The sequence below is a fragment of the Saccostrea cucullata genome, unplaced genomic scaffold (assembly GCF_032062105.1).
Source record: "Saccostrea cucullata isolate Sc308-1 unplaced genomic scaffold, CSIRO_AGI_Scuc_v1 ctg924, whole genome shotgun sequence".
Lineage (NCBI taxonomy): Eukaryota > Metazoa > Mollusca > Bivalvia > Ostreida > Ostreidae > Saccostrea > Saccostrea cuccullata.
The window spans coordinates 241,260-260,183 of record NW_026929623.1 but is presented as its reverse complement, the minus strand read 5'-3'; the positions used below and the strand labels follow the sequence as shown (position 1 = coordinate 260,183).

The window sequence follows — 18,924 nt, the reverse complement described above, 5'->3', positions numbered from 1 at the left end:
CTATATGTGTTTTCACTATTTTGTGAAACGTGGTATGATACTTTTTCCTGTAGGTAAGAAAGCAAATGGTGAGCAGCCATAAAGTTTCATTGAAAATTTATATATCTGTGGTTTATGACTTCAAACTTTGAACAATAACTTCCTGAATACACAGGCATTTAAAACGACCATGCCATCTCAGATCACAGGAGTAGAGCTGGGGATGACACCGGATGGGACAATAGCTGTCACATGTGTCTCTGTTAGCAAAACATTGAGAGCTCCCACAATCCTCTGATTCTGTCAACAGCAAAACGCATAAAAGCTTCCGTTAAATTAATTCATGTTATTTACAGTTCATTTTATTTACGATGATAAACATTTTTCATGATAGTTGATAGGCGTTTTATCATAAAATGCAAGAAATTGCCGTAGTACTTATTTTCCCCTTTTTAAAAAGCAGTTTTGAGCACGATTGTGAAATATGGTTTTATATTTTAAACACAATGCAGAAAGTAGCATAGTTACTGATGTTATTACCCGTCAGAGTAGCTCTGTGATTGGCTAGAGCGGGTACAGGTAAAGGTGTGGAACTCGTTGTTCGTATTGTTGTTGTTGTTGTTGTTTCTGATCGGTCATAACCACACCAGCACATGTGAATACGTATAAAAGGGTCATAATTACAGAAGCCCCGCCCACTGTGTTCCCCACAGATCTGATCACAGGAACGGAGACATACCGCATCATCATTAAAACACATCCCAGCATTGCATATCTCTGTATACCAGTCAGCAGCCGTGAAACTGAATTCTAAAATTACAAGGACGAAGTCTTTTATGTCTTTTGATCATTAAAAATACAATTAAAATGAAGATTTAGAGGTTGATGAATAAAGGAATCTCATGTGTTCAAAATTACTTTTTGAAAGGGTAATTTACAGTAGCAAAAGAAACTTTAACTGGAAACAAGAATTGTTTTAACCCTGTGAAACACCAATGTCCCCGTATAACAGCTAATTTTATAAATGGCGAAGGTTAAGGTCTATCGATTTGCAAATCAAAGTAATGCCAAGAGATAATAAATGTTGGTACCCAAAGAAAGTTCTTGTCACAAAGAATACACCTGTGACGTATGAAAGTAGTTTCACCAATTATAAATTCAGAAATTATGGTTAAGATGGAAGTTTTTCAAAATAGGTTTATCGCCAATGTTCACCTAATGGAATTAAAAAGATCTGGCCAAAGTTTAAGTTTTTGCAATAGTGGGTCAACCTCAAAGGTCAAGATCAAAGGATTGAAATGTTGATAACCAAGGAAGGAACACATGTATATGTGAAATATGCAAACCCTAACTCTAACCAATCAAACCTATGACCAAGATTATTTTTTCCAAAAGTAGATCAAATTCAAAGGGCAGGTAAATATATGTATACCCGAGGAAGGCTTCTTCACAAAGAATGCACACGTAAGTATGAAGCCTTCCTTAGCACCAAACTTTCAAAAGTTATGCTTAAAGTTAAAGTTTTTCAAAAATAAGCCAAGATAAATTGTTGGTACCCAAGAAAAGGTCTAATCACAAAATATACATGTGGGATGTATGAAAACCCTCTCACGAACTGATAAAAAGTTATGGCCAAGGTTTAAGTTTCGTAAAATTTTGCAAGAATGGTTCAAACTCTAAGATCAAGAAGTCACATATATAGGTACATAAGAAAATGTGAAACGAGAATGTGCACGTCAAATATGAAAGCCCTTGATCTTAACAATCAAAAGTTGGGGCCTAGGTTAAACTTTAATTTTCGGAAAAAACAGACAGAGCAAAAACTATTTACACAAACTCGTCAATTAAAGAAGCATGAAATATTTTATTCAGATTAAATCATACTGCACATTCCATATATTTTTTTATGCTTACCTGAAAGGATGAAAAAGACAATAGGCAACTTTCCAAAAACGTTAAACCGGTACGTAAAAAGCATTTCTACCAACTAGAAATATCAAAATACACAACTGTACATAAATAATGAAAAAATAAAAAGAAAATAATAAATTAAAAATTAAAACCCAGTAAGTATGTGTTTTGCTTTTTTCCATAACGATTTTTCTATATCGAAAAGTTTCTGTATAATTTACAGGTTCTTGAAATTATGAAAATGACACGAAAATTTTTTTAATCTACCAATCTATCAACATAAATGTAAGAAATACATGAAGATACAATAAAATGAAAAGGAATAAATGTTTGTTTGTTCTAGTGAAGCATACAGCCCAATTTTATCTTACCTTATTCATTTCATTGAGAGGCAAATCTACTTCTGTCCAGGAGGCTTATATAATGGGGCAAATTTGTGGGAAAATGATATTGTGTTGATATACATATATATGTCCATTCAGTGGGTTGAATTCAATTGGTGGCATTGTTTTGGCAAAAAATTTCACAACATTCAAAACAGTCTAGCCTATGGTATGAATTGTTGGCATTTCTGTTTATTAAACAAAGGTTAATTACTCACTGTCTCCTGCCGCTAAATATACTGACACATTTATGGGAATCTGTGTCGATTTTGCTCTAAATATTCACAGTGCTGATAGAATTTTGATGATAACAATTCTAGCAAAACGGTATCAAAAACGATTTACAGTTTTAGAAAAAGATGAAACTGGAACTACACACAAGACTTTTGGAGATGCCTAATACAAATGTAAATAAAATTCAATAAAAATAATATTTTTTCTACGTATCCTACTAAAATAGTTGCCCTCTCATGAATGAATAGCTTAGCAACTTTAAGCCTGCTCAAGCCATAAAATTGGAGAAAAATGGGGGAAATGCTTATATCCTTGAAAAAGGCATAAGAAATTATATGAATTTTTGTTTCTGAAAAGTTTCTGCATGGGAACATTTTTAGGGTCTATTTTTACATTCTGCACAATTGAATTTCCCTAACAGGATGTAAAGTTCTACAAAAATAAGGAACATATGGAGATAAAGAAAAGAATTCAAGCTCAAAAATCCATTCAAATAATAACAAATCGGGAGCAGAGCAAACAATGACTTCTGAAACATCAGAGGTGGGATCAGGTGCCATGGAAAAGTAAGCATCCCCTTTCGTCCGGTTGCACCCACCGTATATCACCGGCCCGTCATGATCAGGGAATACAGGAAAATTCTGTAGACAATTATTCAGTGTGTAAATAATGGCCTAACGATTAGTATGAAAAACATCAGTCAGTATTTGACTGCAATAATAGATTGCATTTGCTGAATTGTGTCGACCTTAGAACTTAAAAACTGATGAATTTAAATAAAACTGTTGATATTCTTGCTTCATATTTCATCAACTTTATTGCTAATAACTCACCTGCTTTTTGAAAGAAATGGTTCATACATATATAACATGCTTTTGCGTATCGAATCAACGTAGAGATTAACCCCAGAATTATGCGGATGATAAGGGTATATTGCTGAATAAGTAAGGGACGTCGACTATTGAAAAGTAGAAGTCATTACGATTATCATAAAGCCTTATTGTTACTAGGTTACCATAAGTAACCTAATCTTTTCTAGTAAAATATCCAAAAACTAGAGGTACTGTGAGCAATGAGCTCACTAAATGATACCCCCCGCCTCCCATATGATTATAATGGCAAAGTCCATGTTTTGCGGTGGCCAGGAAACCCAAAATATTTGTCGGATCAAAAAATAAAATAGGAGGTGCACAATGGCAATATGTAATAAAGATTCTGTGAAAGTTTCATTAAATTTCACTCAGTGGTTTAAGAGGAGTTGAGGATAAGAGATGGGTACCCCAAAGCGTAACAGACGGACGGACAGACGGACGGACGGACGTACAGACGGACAGACGGACGGAATTAACGATTACTATATACCCTCCCGCTTTTCAAGCGGGGGGTATAATGAAAGAGACGCGTCAGACGGCTGTGGTATCTTTAATTTCAAGCTCACAGAGATACGAGGGGTGATCAAAAAGTTCGCAAACTAATTGAATAGCTTCCATACAAGAAACAATATTTGGTTTTAATGTTGATTATATTTTAACTTAATCCTCCCCGATTTTAATGCACATCAACCACCGTTCTGCGCATGCGCGAATAACGTGATATTGGCGGTCACGTGACCCCCTCCGTAGCGTTCTGTCACAAAAGTTAAAAGATTTTTCCGAGTTTTATATTTCTTTCCATGTGAGTTATTTTTTATGACAAGAACAGTTAATTTGTCAGAAATGGTCATATCTCGGCAACAGAATGGGTGGATAATAACATCCTTTCCAAAAATAAGCATGGCAACCATTAAAACACAAATCTTCTGTCTCAGGAGAGACCTTTGTTCAAGGTGGATAGAGAATGGGTGCATCCTTTTTATCATATCTAATCTAATATGTTTAAAATCTAAAGTAAACGATGTCTTAGGTATTTAATACTTATATCATTGTTCACATATTCAACTACTTTTCAAAGTGCTAATTGGAGGTCTTTGATAGCAAATTGCTTAATTAAAAATACATATCTTTTCAAACTTGCTTTCACTGGGAAAGATGGCAAGTATCATTTTTAACCACCAGCCTTCCTTCACTAAAACGATTAATCCAATCATTAAATTGAATTTATAGGAACTCATTTATCTCAATAAACTGTGTACAAATTATTATATGATACTGTAGAGTAGTCTCGTTTTCCCCAGACTCTCGCTGTTGAGACTTTGCCCGAGTCTCGTTTTCCCCAGACTCTCGCTCTCGAGACTTTGCCCTTCGCTCGGACAAAGTCTCAAGAGCGAGAGTCTGGGGAAAACGAAACTAACTGTAGAGGGATTTCTAAGATATTACAATAAATTGTACAGTCGTCTGTTGAACGAGTTCGACTGAGACAACCATTTTTCGTCACAAGTGACCTAAATAGTGACGTCATTTTCACATTGTGACGTCACAAACAAGGAGAGAAACTTTATTCAGCATATGCTATTTATAAACCTTGTGTATGGCTATGTGTGTACCGAATTTCATTCTAATGTGGTTTTGTAGATATAGAGATAGTTTGCTAACTTTTTGATCACCCCTCGTATATCTTGTTGACATATGAATGGAAATAATTATTGTTAATACATGTAGTTGTTAATAGATAATACCTCGTCGATATCTCTAAATGTCGAGTTGAAGGCCACAGCAAATATTTTTTTCTTCTATTTTTTCTTTGTATTAAATTCAAATCACTTTGCTATATATGAGTACAAAAAAGGTCTGATAATAATAAAGGGTCGAAATTGGTACTGATGGGAATTCAAACAGATTGTTGGAAAACCTGATCTCCAAAAAATGCATAGATTTTGTCAATCAGAAACTCAAAGTATTTTGATATCGACTTCACAGTACTTGTGTGTGCAATCAGAATGTTTTTTAAACTCATAAAATCATCATCACAGTGTGATGAATATCCTTTATAAAAAGAATCTTCTATGTACATAATAAAGAATAGCAATCAAATCTTTATATCCATATTAGAATTTTTTTATTTGCTTCAATATACATGTATACATTTAATAATTTTACAAATTCAGTCATATTCAGTCATATTTATTTTTAAAAAAGCACCTGTCAATGATGTCAGAGAGACTAGATTCTAATTAATTGTGGGAAATAGTTGAATATAGAGCTGAGAGGTCTTAGGTTTTGAGGATATTGATTTTTGTAAAATGTTATGACTTCAATTTTTCCAAAAGTTCCTTGGAATTTTAAAGTATGTACATCTTATTTACACCAATATATTATTGCACAGTGTTTCTGAAGTTTCTCCTTCAAGCTCATAAATGCATTAAAACAATACAAATCCGGAGCAGAGGAAACACGGACCTCCAAACCATCATAGGTGGGATCAAGTGCCGTGGAGGAGTGAGGATCCCATTTCGACCGATCACACCTGCCGTGTATTTCTTGTCATGCCCGAGAAAGCGGAAAAATCCTTTAACAATTCAGTGCGTAAATAATGGCCTAACAAATAGATAAAAAAAAAAAAAAAAAAAAAAAAATGAAGTGATCACTCAGCATTTGAATTTGGGTTGCATTTCTTGACATGGTACTGACCGCAGAACTTTCGAAATTGACTTAACCCCATAAGCAGGTTATAAGGGTATATTTCTGCTTAAATAAGGAAAATTGACAGTTGAGAAATTGAAGTCATGATGTTTAGTTCATAAAGTTTTATTGTTAGGTTACCATTAACACCTTCTTTATGTAATAGTTCCAAATATGAAACAGATGTGTCAAACTCTGTAATATCTCTTGTTTACGGTGATATATTGAGTCGATATATGAATGAAAGTAACTTATAAATGGATGAAATATGAAAATAAAGAAGAGTATTCAAGCTCAAAGTTTATTTAAACAATATAAATCTAGAGTAGAGCAAACAGGAATCTCCAAAAAAATGTCTGGATCAGGTGCCATGGAGGAGTTAGCATTCCCTGTCTTCAGGTCACACCAACAACGGAAAAATTCGGAGAAAGATTTAGTGTGTTAAATACTGGCTTTTACAGTGCAGTAAAAAAAAGGCATGCAATCAGTATTTGACTTGTATTGCTGGTAAGGGCATTGTATCGACCATAAAACCACGCGAAATGATGACTTTAAACGAATTTTCTAAAAGTTTTCAAATTTTCTAAAAGTTTCTTGGAGTTTTTATGTATCGGCATCTGATTTACACATCTCAAATATATTGTTTTACAGTTCTGAAATCTCTCCTTTACTACTGTCAATATTTTGGTGAGAAATAAAGAAAAGAGGCTTGCTAAGGCAATTATTGTAACCTACTATGTATTTTTGCTTGTAAACAAGCTTTCTTAAATGAAAAATGAAGTGAAATTAAAAATGAATAGTATTTAATAAAATGTCCCCATCTAACTTAATTTCGAATAAAAGAATTTAGGAAGATTTTTCTTCACATGTAGATGTTACAAACAAACTCTTTCATAAGAATATAAAAGGTTAGTTAGGACTGCAATTTTAGCCCTTATTTGGGAAAAGTTATCTGAAAGATCAAGTCACCAAATTGTCAATGAAGAACTCTAGTATCTATATAATATAAGCTTCAGACTATTTGTTTGTAGAATCAAAATAATTTTTAACAAATTAATTTTTTAGATGTCTAAAGAGTTGATATGAAAATATCTGAGTTCCAATTTCATAGAAGAAGCAGCAATTGAGACAACTTCGATAACTAAATCGATGTTTGACTAGCTTGTTTCAAGCCAGTTGTTAGCCTTTTGTTATAATTTTAATTATGCATGTTATGAATTGTTTGTAGAATATCAGAATGATCAGCTTTAACCTTCTTCTAAAGACCGATAAATGTTTCTTTTTTCTAAAAGAAACATTTTGAAGATAGGGCTTCAGCTTTTGGTAGAACAATAACTGAATACTGAGTATATCTCTGTTTCTAAAATTATTTATGAAGTTTGGAAATCCAGTACAGACATGGTTTATGAAATTCACTCACTGGGTGTAAAAACAACAGAAATTTTGAATCACTTCATCCTTTAATAAAAGGGGAGTTTGGGATAGTTTAAATTATCTCTGTACATGTATAAATGCAGTTGTAGTAATGATCTTTATAAAGAATAACCTTTTTGAAGCTTTTCACTTGGAAACATTATATGGTATAAAAACTGTGCATGTTATATTTCAATTAATTGTGCATCACTTCAAGTTTGTTGAAGACGAGGGATGATGGTACATAATTTTTGAGTGAAACCTTTCAAGTCGTGATTTACATCAAGATTTACACCCCCGGTAATGGTAAACCATTGAGATATTGGAGACTGATGTGAGATCTTGAAAATCAAACTTCACTTGAGATTGGTTATCCATGGCACATCTCAGTGCTACGGATACAGATTCTGATGCAGCTTGACAGCCGCCATTACCTCATCTCGCAATTTAAAAGGGAATTTGAACTATTTTAGTACCTGTAAGTCATGTTTTACAATTTTAGCTGAATGATAAAAATTTCATTTATATTGTAAGTTTCAAATGATATGAAATTAAGAATTAATCTAAGCATGCTATCAAGTGCTTATTTCACCGACTTTCACTTGTTGAAAATCTGGAAAAGGCATAACTATAATCATCTCTTATTAGAAATTAGGGTACTGTAAAAATTCTATCATATATTTCAGTCATCGATTGTGTGCTTAAAATTAAATCTCCCTTTTTGAATTAAACTAGATATATCTTTTGAAATTGTCAACTACAAAGCTTAAGAGTCCAGGGGGTCAAAAGTAAAATCCAGTCGGGCATCCATCAAAGAAAAAGAAATCCTCCCTTCGACAATTTCCCGGTTGCCTGCGGAACAACCCTGAGCCGAATATCTTCCTCTTTGTGCAGTGTATTCCGTCTCTGGTTGGTATGCCCTTTGACAAATTATGTGCGCCGTCAAGCATGAAGCGTGTTATGTGCAGGGATTTTTTGTTCCCCTCTTCTCCTACGCGTTTTAACTTAAACTCTGCATAAGACGAGAAAGAGGAAATTTCTCGTGAATAGTGTGATAGTTATGTTCATGTGCTTGTATTTGCTGTATGAGATTATGTAAAACTGCTTCGGTTATGTGTGACAAATTGAAAATGCTATTAGCTTCAATCAAGAAAGTGACTACAATATAATTTCAATTTCTTAGAGAAAACTTTCAAGCTTCTTTCACGTTTTTTCCGTAAAAAAGATTGTGAATTCGTATTTGACAGGAATTTTGAGAAACAATAAAACTGCAAAATAAATTCGGAATAAAACAGATCGTCCAAAATGAAGAGAAACAGGTAAGGGCCATTTAATCATTGCATGTTAATTTGCTGTACATGTAATTAGCTAGTTTGTTATCTTTGAATTTACGAAAATTGATACTACTGATATGTCTAAAGCTATTGAGAAAGACGTTCATGTATGTCTCTTCTTTGAATGGAGGGTTGTGATGTCGGCAACTGATATCCAGGGCTAAGGACTGTCTTTTAACATTGAACACATTTCTTCTACTAAATAACCCTGTAAATGTTTTTGTAGAGAGAAAGAAATGCGCCCCTGTGCAAAATGGTATTGCACCCATATTTTTTTCCTTAATAGATTTTGACAAGAAAACACCTAAATGTTTTAAATTCTTGAAGATTTTCAGAATGATTAAATTTTTGAACCCAAACAACCCGTTAATTTTGAGGAAACGTACATATATATCTAAGACCAGTATATTGTAAATTCTGATTCTTATCCCAATCTCTGGTTTACAGGACCAACTCGTGTAAATGTAATAAACATTCCTTTACATCCATATCACAACTTTTTCATTTTAACATCTAATACCCTCTTCATATAAAAAGCTTAACGATTACGCCCCGCTGTTTCAATAGCTTAACTCCTCTTTTTAATGTAGTGAAAGCCCCCACAAATGCAGATCCCATTTGTAGTTAGCTGTGTTTATCATTTTATATAATATAGCCTACATGTATATGTAATATTCTATCTTTCATGTTAAATCGATTGATTGATAATAAACAAAAATTGATTGCTCAAACAGATAGCATAAATATATATGATATAGATGTTTGCATGTCTATGTCTGAAATATACTTCGGTAGTGTCATATAGTAATTTTGAAATTTTCTAGGCGGTACTAAATAAATTAAAAAAAAAAATGTTTTCATTCGGTAATTTTTTTGTATTTACTACCACCCAGTAAATTTAATAATTACAATATGATAGTAGTATTAAAGGTGATAAATCGTACAATTACCTCCCAAGCTCATCTCGAAACTGTAGTCATATTGCATAATTTTTTTTTTTACGGAATCTGTTAAAGCTGTTCAAACATCTTGTTTGTTTAACATTTATGTTATTAGACGCCAATTAAAGGATCAGTCCCAAAGGAAAACGTTTTAGCAAGGACACATGGTTTAAAAAGTTACATGAAATTGATTTATCAAAAAAAAAAAGACGAACTACTTTTGCATAGCCTGAAAGAATTTTTATATACATTTTTGTCTATTGTTTCGAAGGAGACCAAAGAAAGAAATGAAAAATGAAGGTAATAAAAAGTATCATTAGGATCAAATGTCATTGATCAAATACAAATTGGGAGTAGAGCAGTCACGAAAATCTAAAACATTAGGTGTTGGATCAGGTGCCATGGAGGAGTAAGCATCCCCAGTCAACCAGGGACTCCCGGCGTGTGCTCCTTGTCATGAGCGGACAAACGGGATAAAATTGCAGAAATCTATAGTAAAAACAATGTAGTCATTCTTAACGACGTTCGATCCTGATATTTAAAGTCTTAAACTTTTTTTGCCAAGTATATTTTTAGGTTCTACATACATAGCATAATTAAAATTCAAATAAAAAAAATCGGGTCAATATGCTTCTTTTGGCGCTACAGTCATGTAATATGACCTTTTTGCACTGAAATTTGTGTCTAATTAAAAATTACATCTTCGACGTGTTCCCTCCAATATTTTTATCAAATTAATGCATGAAACAAAGTGAACTCTAAATCTGTTTAGAAAAAGACATTTTAAAATTGTGATTAATAAGAAAAAGTTTCAAATTGCTTCGCATTTAATCAATTATTTGACCTTTCTGCACTAATAAAATGTGATTTTTCTGGCATCGGAAATTTAGTAAGCAAGAAAATTATTTTAAAGTCTTAAACTTTTTCTGATTTTAAGCAAATAGGTCGAAGTTATCTTGAATATTTAGAAAATAACATCAAAAGTGGGGGTATTTGATGTAAATTTTCAGATATTACCAAAAAAGTGTCAATTTTACGTTAAAATTAACTCAATTTTCCCCCGGATTTTCAGAATATATTTACTATATTTGTCACACTTTGTTGAAAGAATTCATCAGAAATTATTTAACAGATATTTCAGAACCAGCATAACACATTTCACAGCCAAAAACAGCTTTGCGTGCAACCAGCATGGAAAAATAGGAATCCAGAATTAAAAGTACTGTTATAGTTTAAAAGGGGAAAAACTGATCATTTTCGTCTAAAAATCCTTCCGCCACAAAATATAGTCCCTATATTAATTCTACTTAAATGGAATTTATTCGCGGTTTTTTCATTATATATAGTACAATTTGCATTGTAGAATTCAGATTTAATGTTAGAACTTAAAAATGATAAAGGATTTCATAAATAAAGGACACGACCAAAATCCACTCAAAATCTCAGGATCGAACGTCCTTACGGGGGCCGACTATAGTTTCCATTGCGCAATACTTCGCGCATCATAGCAAAATAAAGCATATAATACTGTTTTAATGCACCTTTTTTCACTTGATTAATAAAATTAAACAAAATTAAGAAATTACAGGTTCAAAAATGTAAAAACAATTTTATATAACTGAATTTTTAACAAATTTTGCAACTGAAAGGTAAGTTGACGTCGTTTCAGTGTGTTTTTGACGTTATGATAAGCTAAAGCTCTTAAAGAAAGTGGTAATAAAAATGTTATCAAATAAAAAGTATTAAACGTACGCTCTTGAAATTTAAAACATAGAAATTTGAGAATTTCTCCATTATTCTTATATTTTTTCATATAATACCCTTGTGCCCGTCATATATTGTAGTACTCTATAAAAACAGGAAAATTCGTTGATTTTTGGCCTTTTGAGATGACCCCTCTGGTAACAAGGCGGTAGAATTCTGTGTTTCTTACACATAATGTACAATATAGTATTACGCATCATATATTACAGTTTGAACAAAAAGTCTATTGTAGTATTTGTATAATTTGCTTTCAAGTGCTAAAATTGACATTTTCCTATATAATCCTATAGTAAATGTACCTATATTTTGAGATGGTCCCTTAAAATACCTGGACGGTAGATTTCGCCCAAACTTTGCATGCACACTAAAGTTAATGTATGTTATATATGGTATAAAAATGGAGAGTTTTGCTATTGTAGTTTTCACACAATTAAACCATAGTCGGCCCCCTTAAGTTGATCACCATCAATATTTATATCAGACAAAAACATTGTATTATAATAAGGAAGTCTATGTAGCCTGTGTTTTATGAAAATAATTACCTTAGCTTATGCCAAGATCTTCCTATAACCCTAAAGCGTAAGGCGTCAAAAGTGCTACATGTATAATTTATTAAGTCTGGTTAAGACGTCATTGTATTGTATTGTTTATTACCAAGAACCATACAGTTCATAGGTTTAACGTATATACATAAATCAGTTGTACAGTATATGTATAACATTTCAATATCATTTGAACATTAAGTAAAGCAGGATCATAGAAAAATTTTACAAACTATTCATTCTAAATTCATAAAGCAGAAAAAGCACAATAATATAAGTTTAGTAATAGTAGTAGTGAGGATAAAGTCGTAATATCAATTCAATTTACATCTGCTCTTAATTTTGTACATTTATAAAGATATTTTCCCAGTTTACATAACTCTGTTACATTTTTTGTCGACAACAATTGAACAAGTTTAAAGGTAGAGGGTTTTTGGTGATAATATTTCTTAATATACTCTTTTCTAACATTAGAAAAAAATGGACAAACCAGAATAAAATGATACTCGTCTTCAACCTCTGACATTGAACAAAATTTACATAATCTTTCTATTCTAGGAATATTAAAAAATCTTCCTCGCTCTATCTCTAGTTGGTGAGAAGACAGACGGTATTGACTGATATGTTGTGCATATTTTTGTGATATTGACTTTTTTAAATATAATTGTAAATCAAAACTATCACTTAAATGCTTATACAAAATGCACTTCGGAGAACCTTCAAAATAACTTCGTGCTTCTTGTATGAACATGTCATCCAATCTTTGTTTCACCTCAAACAAAAAAAGTTTTTCATTAAAATTATTTTTACAGTTCCATGTATAACCAAAGCCTAATGTATCAACAAGTTCTTTTATATGTGACAACCAGCAAGGAAAAGTGTTAGATTCACACACATCTAACATTTCTTTGTATATATTTCTTAAAATACAATTATCGCTATTTTTTAATTTTAGCCAATACTTCAGCATTCTAAATTTTCTGTTCCATTGTAATGGTTTCTGTCCTAGTTCAAAATAAACCATAATAGATGTGGTGCTTTTTTTAACACCTAGTACTCTTTTACAAAAATCTGAGTGGATACTTTCCAATTCTCCTGCTGGGTGAAACCCCCAAACTTCGCAACCATAATTTGCTATACTACCAATATATGTATCAAACAATGACAGTTTAGTGCTTACATTCAAATACATTGGTTTCATTTTTGTTATTAAACTACTTAGACTCTTTCTACATTGTGCTGCTAGTACACTTTGTGTTTTGTTAAATTTACCATTATAATTCAAAGTTATTCCTAAGTAATTGAAATTTTCAACAATATCAATCAATTTGTTTTCGTACTTCCAACAGTAATTTTTCTTCAATCTACCACCTTTTCTAAATACAACAATTTTAGTTTTATCCACGTTAACTTTAAGTTTCCACTTTGCTGTATATCGCTCTAAACAATTGAGCATATCTTGTAAACCTTGTTCTGTCTCTGAGAAAAGCACAGTGTCATCTGCACACATGATCAAAAACATAGCAATATCTCTTATTTCTACGGGAATACACATATTCTCTATAAATTCCATCTCAAAATCATTAACATACAGAGAGAACAAAAATGGAGAGAGAGATTCACCCTGCATCAGACCCTCATGGCAGCCAAAAAATTGGGAAAATTGATTTCTGTGTCGTACACAAGATTTTATATTAGAATACAAAGATTTAATAATATTCAGCATGTGGCAATCGATACCACTTTTTGCTAATTTAGATAACATAATATTTCGATCAATTTTATCAAATGCTTTTTCGTAATCTACGAAACAGCAGAATAATTTTTTCCCTTTGCTAACAGCTCGGCTGATTAACCAGTGTAGAACAAAAATAGCATCTGTTGTACTATGACCGGCCTTAAAACCAAATTGTGCATCAGTTATAATACTATAATTATTTGACCAGGTACTCAATCTCTCATTAAGTAAGGATGTAAAAATTTTTGACAGACAACTTACAAGTGTAATCCCTCTATAGTTATTACAGTCATTCATATTTCCCTTTTTAAAAATTGGAGTAATGATACCTTCTGACCAGCTTTTAGGAAAAACGCCCGAGGTAAAAACAATATTAAATAAATCCACAAGGTAAACTACGAGAATATCATTATACTCAATAAAATATTCATTCAATAAATTGTCTATTCCCGGAGATTTTTCTTTCTTCAAACGTTTGATGACGCGAGTTATCTCCTCTGCGGTAATTGGGCTGTTCAATTCAGGATATGCAGAATTGTCTATTTCTGAAGACACCGATTCACTATGGGCATGCATTGAATGTTGATTTGAAGAAAGTTCCTTAAAGTGGTTATAAAATTCCGACAAATCCGGTCCATACGATAGATTTCTTTTCTGTTTGCGGAAAATGCGATAAAATTCTTTTGGATTTTTCTTCCTTATATATTCCATTTGATCTCCTTGGTAACGGAAGTATTCTCGTTTAACTTTTCTTTCATATCATTTATAATTTCTCTTAGAAGTGACCAATACATTTCTGTTAAAATGTGTCCGTGAACTATTAAACAGATTCAAGTTTCTTAAATAAGTTTTACGTAACTCTACGCACTTAACATCAAACCAAGGTTTATTGTTTATGTTTCTTCTTTTGCTTTGGTTGGATGTATTATTGATAATTATTTCCTTTCTACAATATGGGAGAAATACATCATTAAGTACCTGCGTAAATGTCTCTACACAATTATTGACACCTTCTTTTGTTATTTCTACATTATCTAAAGCGCCCGCAAGATGCTGTAAATGACTACATAATTCAGTTTTAATTTCATTGGATAACAAATCATCCCATTTCGTTCTAACAAAACGTGTATTGACATCACTTCTCTTATCGTGATGCACAATAGAATCATTGACACAAATTTGAAAATGCAGAGGAGCGTGGTCAGACCATTCATTAAAATTTTCAACATGAAAATAATTAACAACATGGAAAAAACTTTCAGATACAATTGCAAAATCATTAACACTCACTCCACGATGATTGAAAAATGTATATCTACCATCTTTATCTCCAAATGTACGACCATTACACACTCGAGTACCGGTTGAGCGACAGAGTTCTAACAATTTCCTTCCAAAACTATTTACAACTAGATCTTGTGACTTTCTTTCTGGTAATGCAACATCGTAATTATAGTTTATAACAGGTGAAATAAAATTATTCAGTTCTGTAGCCATCGAATCATATTCTATAAAATCTACTGATGTACCAATACGTGAATTAAAATCACCACTCAGTACAACACACCCCTTTTCTTTGTACATTGATATATCATCATTGAGCGTAGTAAATAAATCTATATCATTTTTTCTGTAAAAAACATTATTTTCATGCGGTATGTAAACAAATCCGATATAAAGTTCGGTATTTTGAACATTAATATCGTTTTGGCATTTCACCCATAAAATAGATTCATGTACAATGTTCTCCACCAACAACTTATCGTGTAATTCTTTTTTGTAAATAAGCATAAAACCTCCACCTTTACATGATTTTCTAGGAAAACATTTGTGAAAAAATTTTTCATTAATAAGACTGTCGTCAATATCAGTATTTACATCAAGCCAACATTCTGATAAAAAAAATAATATCATATGTGTCAATAAATGATATAAATTCTGGGTCTCTAATTTTATTGTAAATCTGTCGATTAACATTCCAGGAACATATTTTGAGTTTATCCCCGGCGTTTTCCTATCTCGTGGCATTGTTATCAAGTGATGGGCGATAAAGCCTATTGTCGATGTAAAGCTTGTTGTAGACCAGTCTAACTCGATGTCCGTCCGCGCGTTTTTTCTTCATAATTCGGATCAACTCCTTCCTTTCCGCGACAATTTCATTCGGGTATTGCTCGTTGATGTAATAATTTGTACCTCTTAGGTTTTTAGACATCCCCTTTACCTGCTGTCTTTGTTGGTATTCATTGAATTTCGCAACGATGACCCTTGGCGTTTGACCTCCAGCTATTCTGTGCACTCTATCGAATTTCAGATTGTTGACCTGCGCCTCGCTCATTGACAGACTGTTCCTGAGGAAATCACGCAGAATTTTTTCGGTATCTTTTGGAGTTTCATTTTCAGTTTCCGGTATATTCGAAAAGAGCAGATTATCCCTCATTGAACGAGACTTTAGATCCACTAATTCATCCTTTAGTTTCTTATTATCCTCTTCTAGTTTACTTAACTTCTCATCCAACTTTCCCAGTCCAAACTCCATACTATCTGACCTTTCTTGTAGTTCCCGTATAAATTTGCCGTTCTCTTCAAAACCCCTTTTCAAGTCCGTTGTTATATCATTTATTTTCTTATCAAATGTGATCATTTTTTTCTCTACAAGATCTAACTTTTTCACCTGCTGGTCGACATTGGAAATTTTGTTATCTAAATGCGAGATCTTTGCTTCGATGGTACCCATGGTTTTCATAATAATTTCAAACCAAGGGGTGGATTCACCTGTGGCGTAGGGGTCACTGTTGACTGCGTTGCACCCTGGACTGCAGAAATGTCTACTTGAGTAGAAGATTCTGTTTCATTCTGTGCGATCATATTTTCTTTTATTTCGGCCAAATTAGATTTGCTTACTGGTGTGGACGTATTTAACGCTGCTTTGAAATCTGTCAGTACATCGCCATACAACACAGAGTTACAATCGGCCAGAGTACTACTCACGTTTATACTATCACAACTGCTATCACTATTACTTACAATTTTTAGATCTTTTTCACTTGTTTTCTTGTTGTTTTTTGGCTGCTTCTGTTGACCACTATATTTTCGCTTTTTTCCCATAATATGCACCACTTCAGAGTGTTCAGAACGTCCTTAATTCACAAAACAATGATAGTGCTCCTGAAGTGCGTGCGTCCTACCCCGCCATCTTGTACATATATCATAAAGGACCGACGTGTTGATACTTATAATATCAATGTTAATCATTGGAAACACCCTACCAGTTATTCTTGATGAATAAAATTCACATTATATTCGATCTTTTTCGAAAAATTTTTCGATAATGAACAATAGGAGAATTAAAACAAATCAAATATAGGCCTAATACATTTCGGAAGAAAAATAAAGACTCAGTTTATTTCATATACCATAAAATGAGAAAGAAAAATTCTTCCTTTCAAAAAGAAGAACCTACGTTCTTTACAAGCCCAGCTTTTTCTACGATTTTTTGAGAAGTAAATCTTAGGACATGTGAACTAAATGTCTCCTTCAAATTTTAAAATAAAAAGAGCGGATGACTAAATTAAGATCAAGTAAATTAAATTCCTTTGAGCATTTAATAATTCTTAAAAATGTGTGGGGAAAATGTCAAGTAACATTTAACAAAAGTGTACAAATATCGTTAATATTTGAGAGACATCTAATAGGAACAATTAGTTTGAAGTGGTTCTGTGAGGTCATTTTTCTATCTAAAACTTGTGACAAGTAGCCTCATCACGATACGAAACAGGAGGAAAGTATTTGTACTCAGTCCTATTTAAAGAAAAAAAAACCCAGCCAAGTTATGATAAAAGTACACTCGTTTTTATCTTTATATGCCAGGAAAAAATAAACTTGGGGAAGGAATACAATTAACACTAGAGGTATTGTGAGCAATGAGCTCACTAAATGATACCCCCACCTCCCATATGAATATAATGGCAGTGTCCATGTTTTGCTCTGGAAAATCAAAAATATATGTCAGATCAAAAAGTAAAATAGGAGGTGCACAATGGCCATATGTAATTAAGAATCTGTGAAAGTTTCATTAAATTTCCTTCAGTGGTATGAGAGGAGTTGCGGAGAAGAGATGGGTACCCCAAAGCGTAACAGACGGACGGACGGAAATACCGATTACTATATAACCTCCCGCTTTTCAAGCGGGGGGTATAAAAATCATCATGTCTGTCTTTTCTCTGTTTAGCACCCTATCCTCCGGCTGTCGATCTGTGGAAATAATACATACCATTTTAACATTTCTACATGTTCTTTTTTAAATTTTAAAATCAATTTACACCAAAAGTTACGCGTTAAAAGAACTTTTTTCTCCACATTTTGATATATCGATGGCGTATTATCATTTACCAATAGTTATTTCCATTCTTACGTCAACGCGATACATCCCGATGAGCTTGAAATAAAAGATGCCACATTTCTGTTTCATAGTTGGATATTTTACAAGAAAAAGTCGTTATTGGTTATCTAACAACAAAGCTTAATGATAAACGTAATGACTACCTCTTTAATCGTCAATTTCCCTTACTTACGCAGCAATGTACCTTTGTCACCTGCATACGGAGTTTATATCTCTTAGTTGAATCAATACGAAAGAGCATGCTCTAAATATAAACAATACATAAAACGAGATAAGTTATTATTGACAAACAAGTTGACGAAGAAAGAATATCAGCAGTCTCGTTTAGAGTCATTGTTTCGTGAGTTTTATAGTCGATACAACGACCTTGTCAGCAAATACAATTTATCTGTCATGTTGTAAATTTTGAATCTATCGGGTGGCAGTAAATACAAAATTTACAAGTTGTTGTCATGTTGTAAATTTTGTATTTACTACCACGCGGTAGATTCAAAATTTACAACATGACATATCATTAAGTCATTAACTTTTTAATACGCATTGTTAGGCCATTATTTACACACTGAGTTGTCCACGGAATTTTCCCATTATTTCCTGATCACGACAAAGAGCAAACGGCGAGTGTGACCGGTCTGCACTCACAACTCCATGGCATCTGATGCCACCTCTAATGTTTTGGAGGTTCGTGTTTGCTCTGCTCCTATTTTGTATTGTTTAATGGACTTTTGA

The 18,924-nt window shown here is 32.8% G+C and overlaps 2 protein-coding genes across 2 annotated transcripts in view; one reads left to right on the top strand and one right to left on the bottom strand.

The window, feature by feature from the left end:
- Nucleotides 1–89: 89 nt before the first annotated feature.
- Nucleotides 90–1,984, bottom strand: LOC134281481 (uncharacterized). Its single transcript, XM_062763942.1, has 3 exons — nucleotides 1,894–1,984; nucleotides 520–789; nucleotides 90–279 (listed from the first exon to the last, which is right to left on the bottom strand). The coding sequence occupies exons 1-3, from the start codon at nucleotides 1,955–1,957 to the stop codon at nucleotides 113–115; spliced, it is 501 nt and encodes a 166-aa protein (XP_062619926.1). The 5' UTR covers nucleotides 1,958–1,984; the 3' UTR covers nucleotides 90–112.
- Nucleotides 1,985–8,450: 6,466 nt separating this feature from the next.
- LOC134281491 (ADAMTS-like protein 4) overlaps nucleotides 8,451–18,924 on the top strand; it is a 29,686-nt gene continuing 19,212 nt past the window's right edge. Inside the window, exon 1 of the mRNA XM_062763954.1 lies at nucleotides 8,451–8,796. Within this exon, the coding sequence (XP_062619938.1) occupies nucleotides 8,783–8,796 (14 nt within the window). The 5' untranslated portion in view covers nucleotides 8,451–8,782. The remainder of the gene's footprint in view (nucleotides 8,797–18,924) is intronic.

Coding starts and splice junctions, on each gene's coding strand:
- LOC134281481 (XM_062763942.1), bottom strand. CDS start 1,957: ATGCTTTTTACGTACCGGTTTAACGTTTTTGGAAAGTTGCCTATTGTC. Junction 790..1,893: donor TGTCTTTTTCATCCTTTCAG/GTAAGCATAAAA, acceptor TTGTAATTTTAG/AATTCAGTTTCACGGCTGCT. Junction 280..519: donor TCACAGAGCTACTCTGACGG/GTAATAACATCA, acceptor TGCTGTTGACAG/AATCAGAGGATTGTGGGAGC.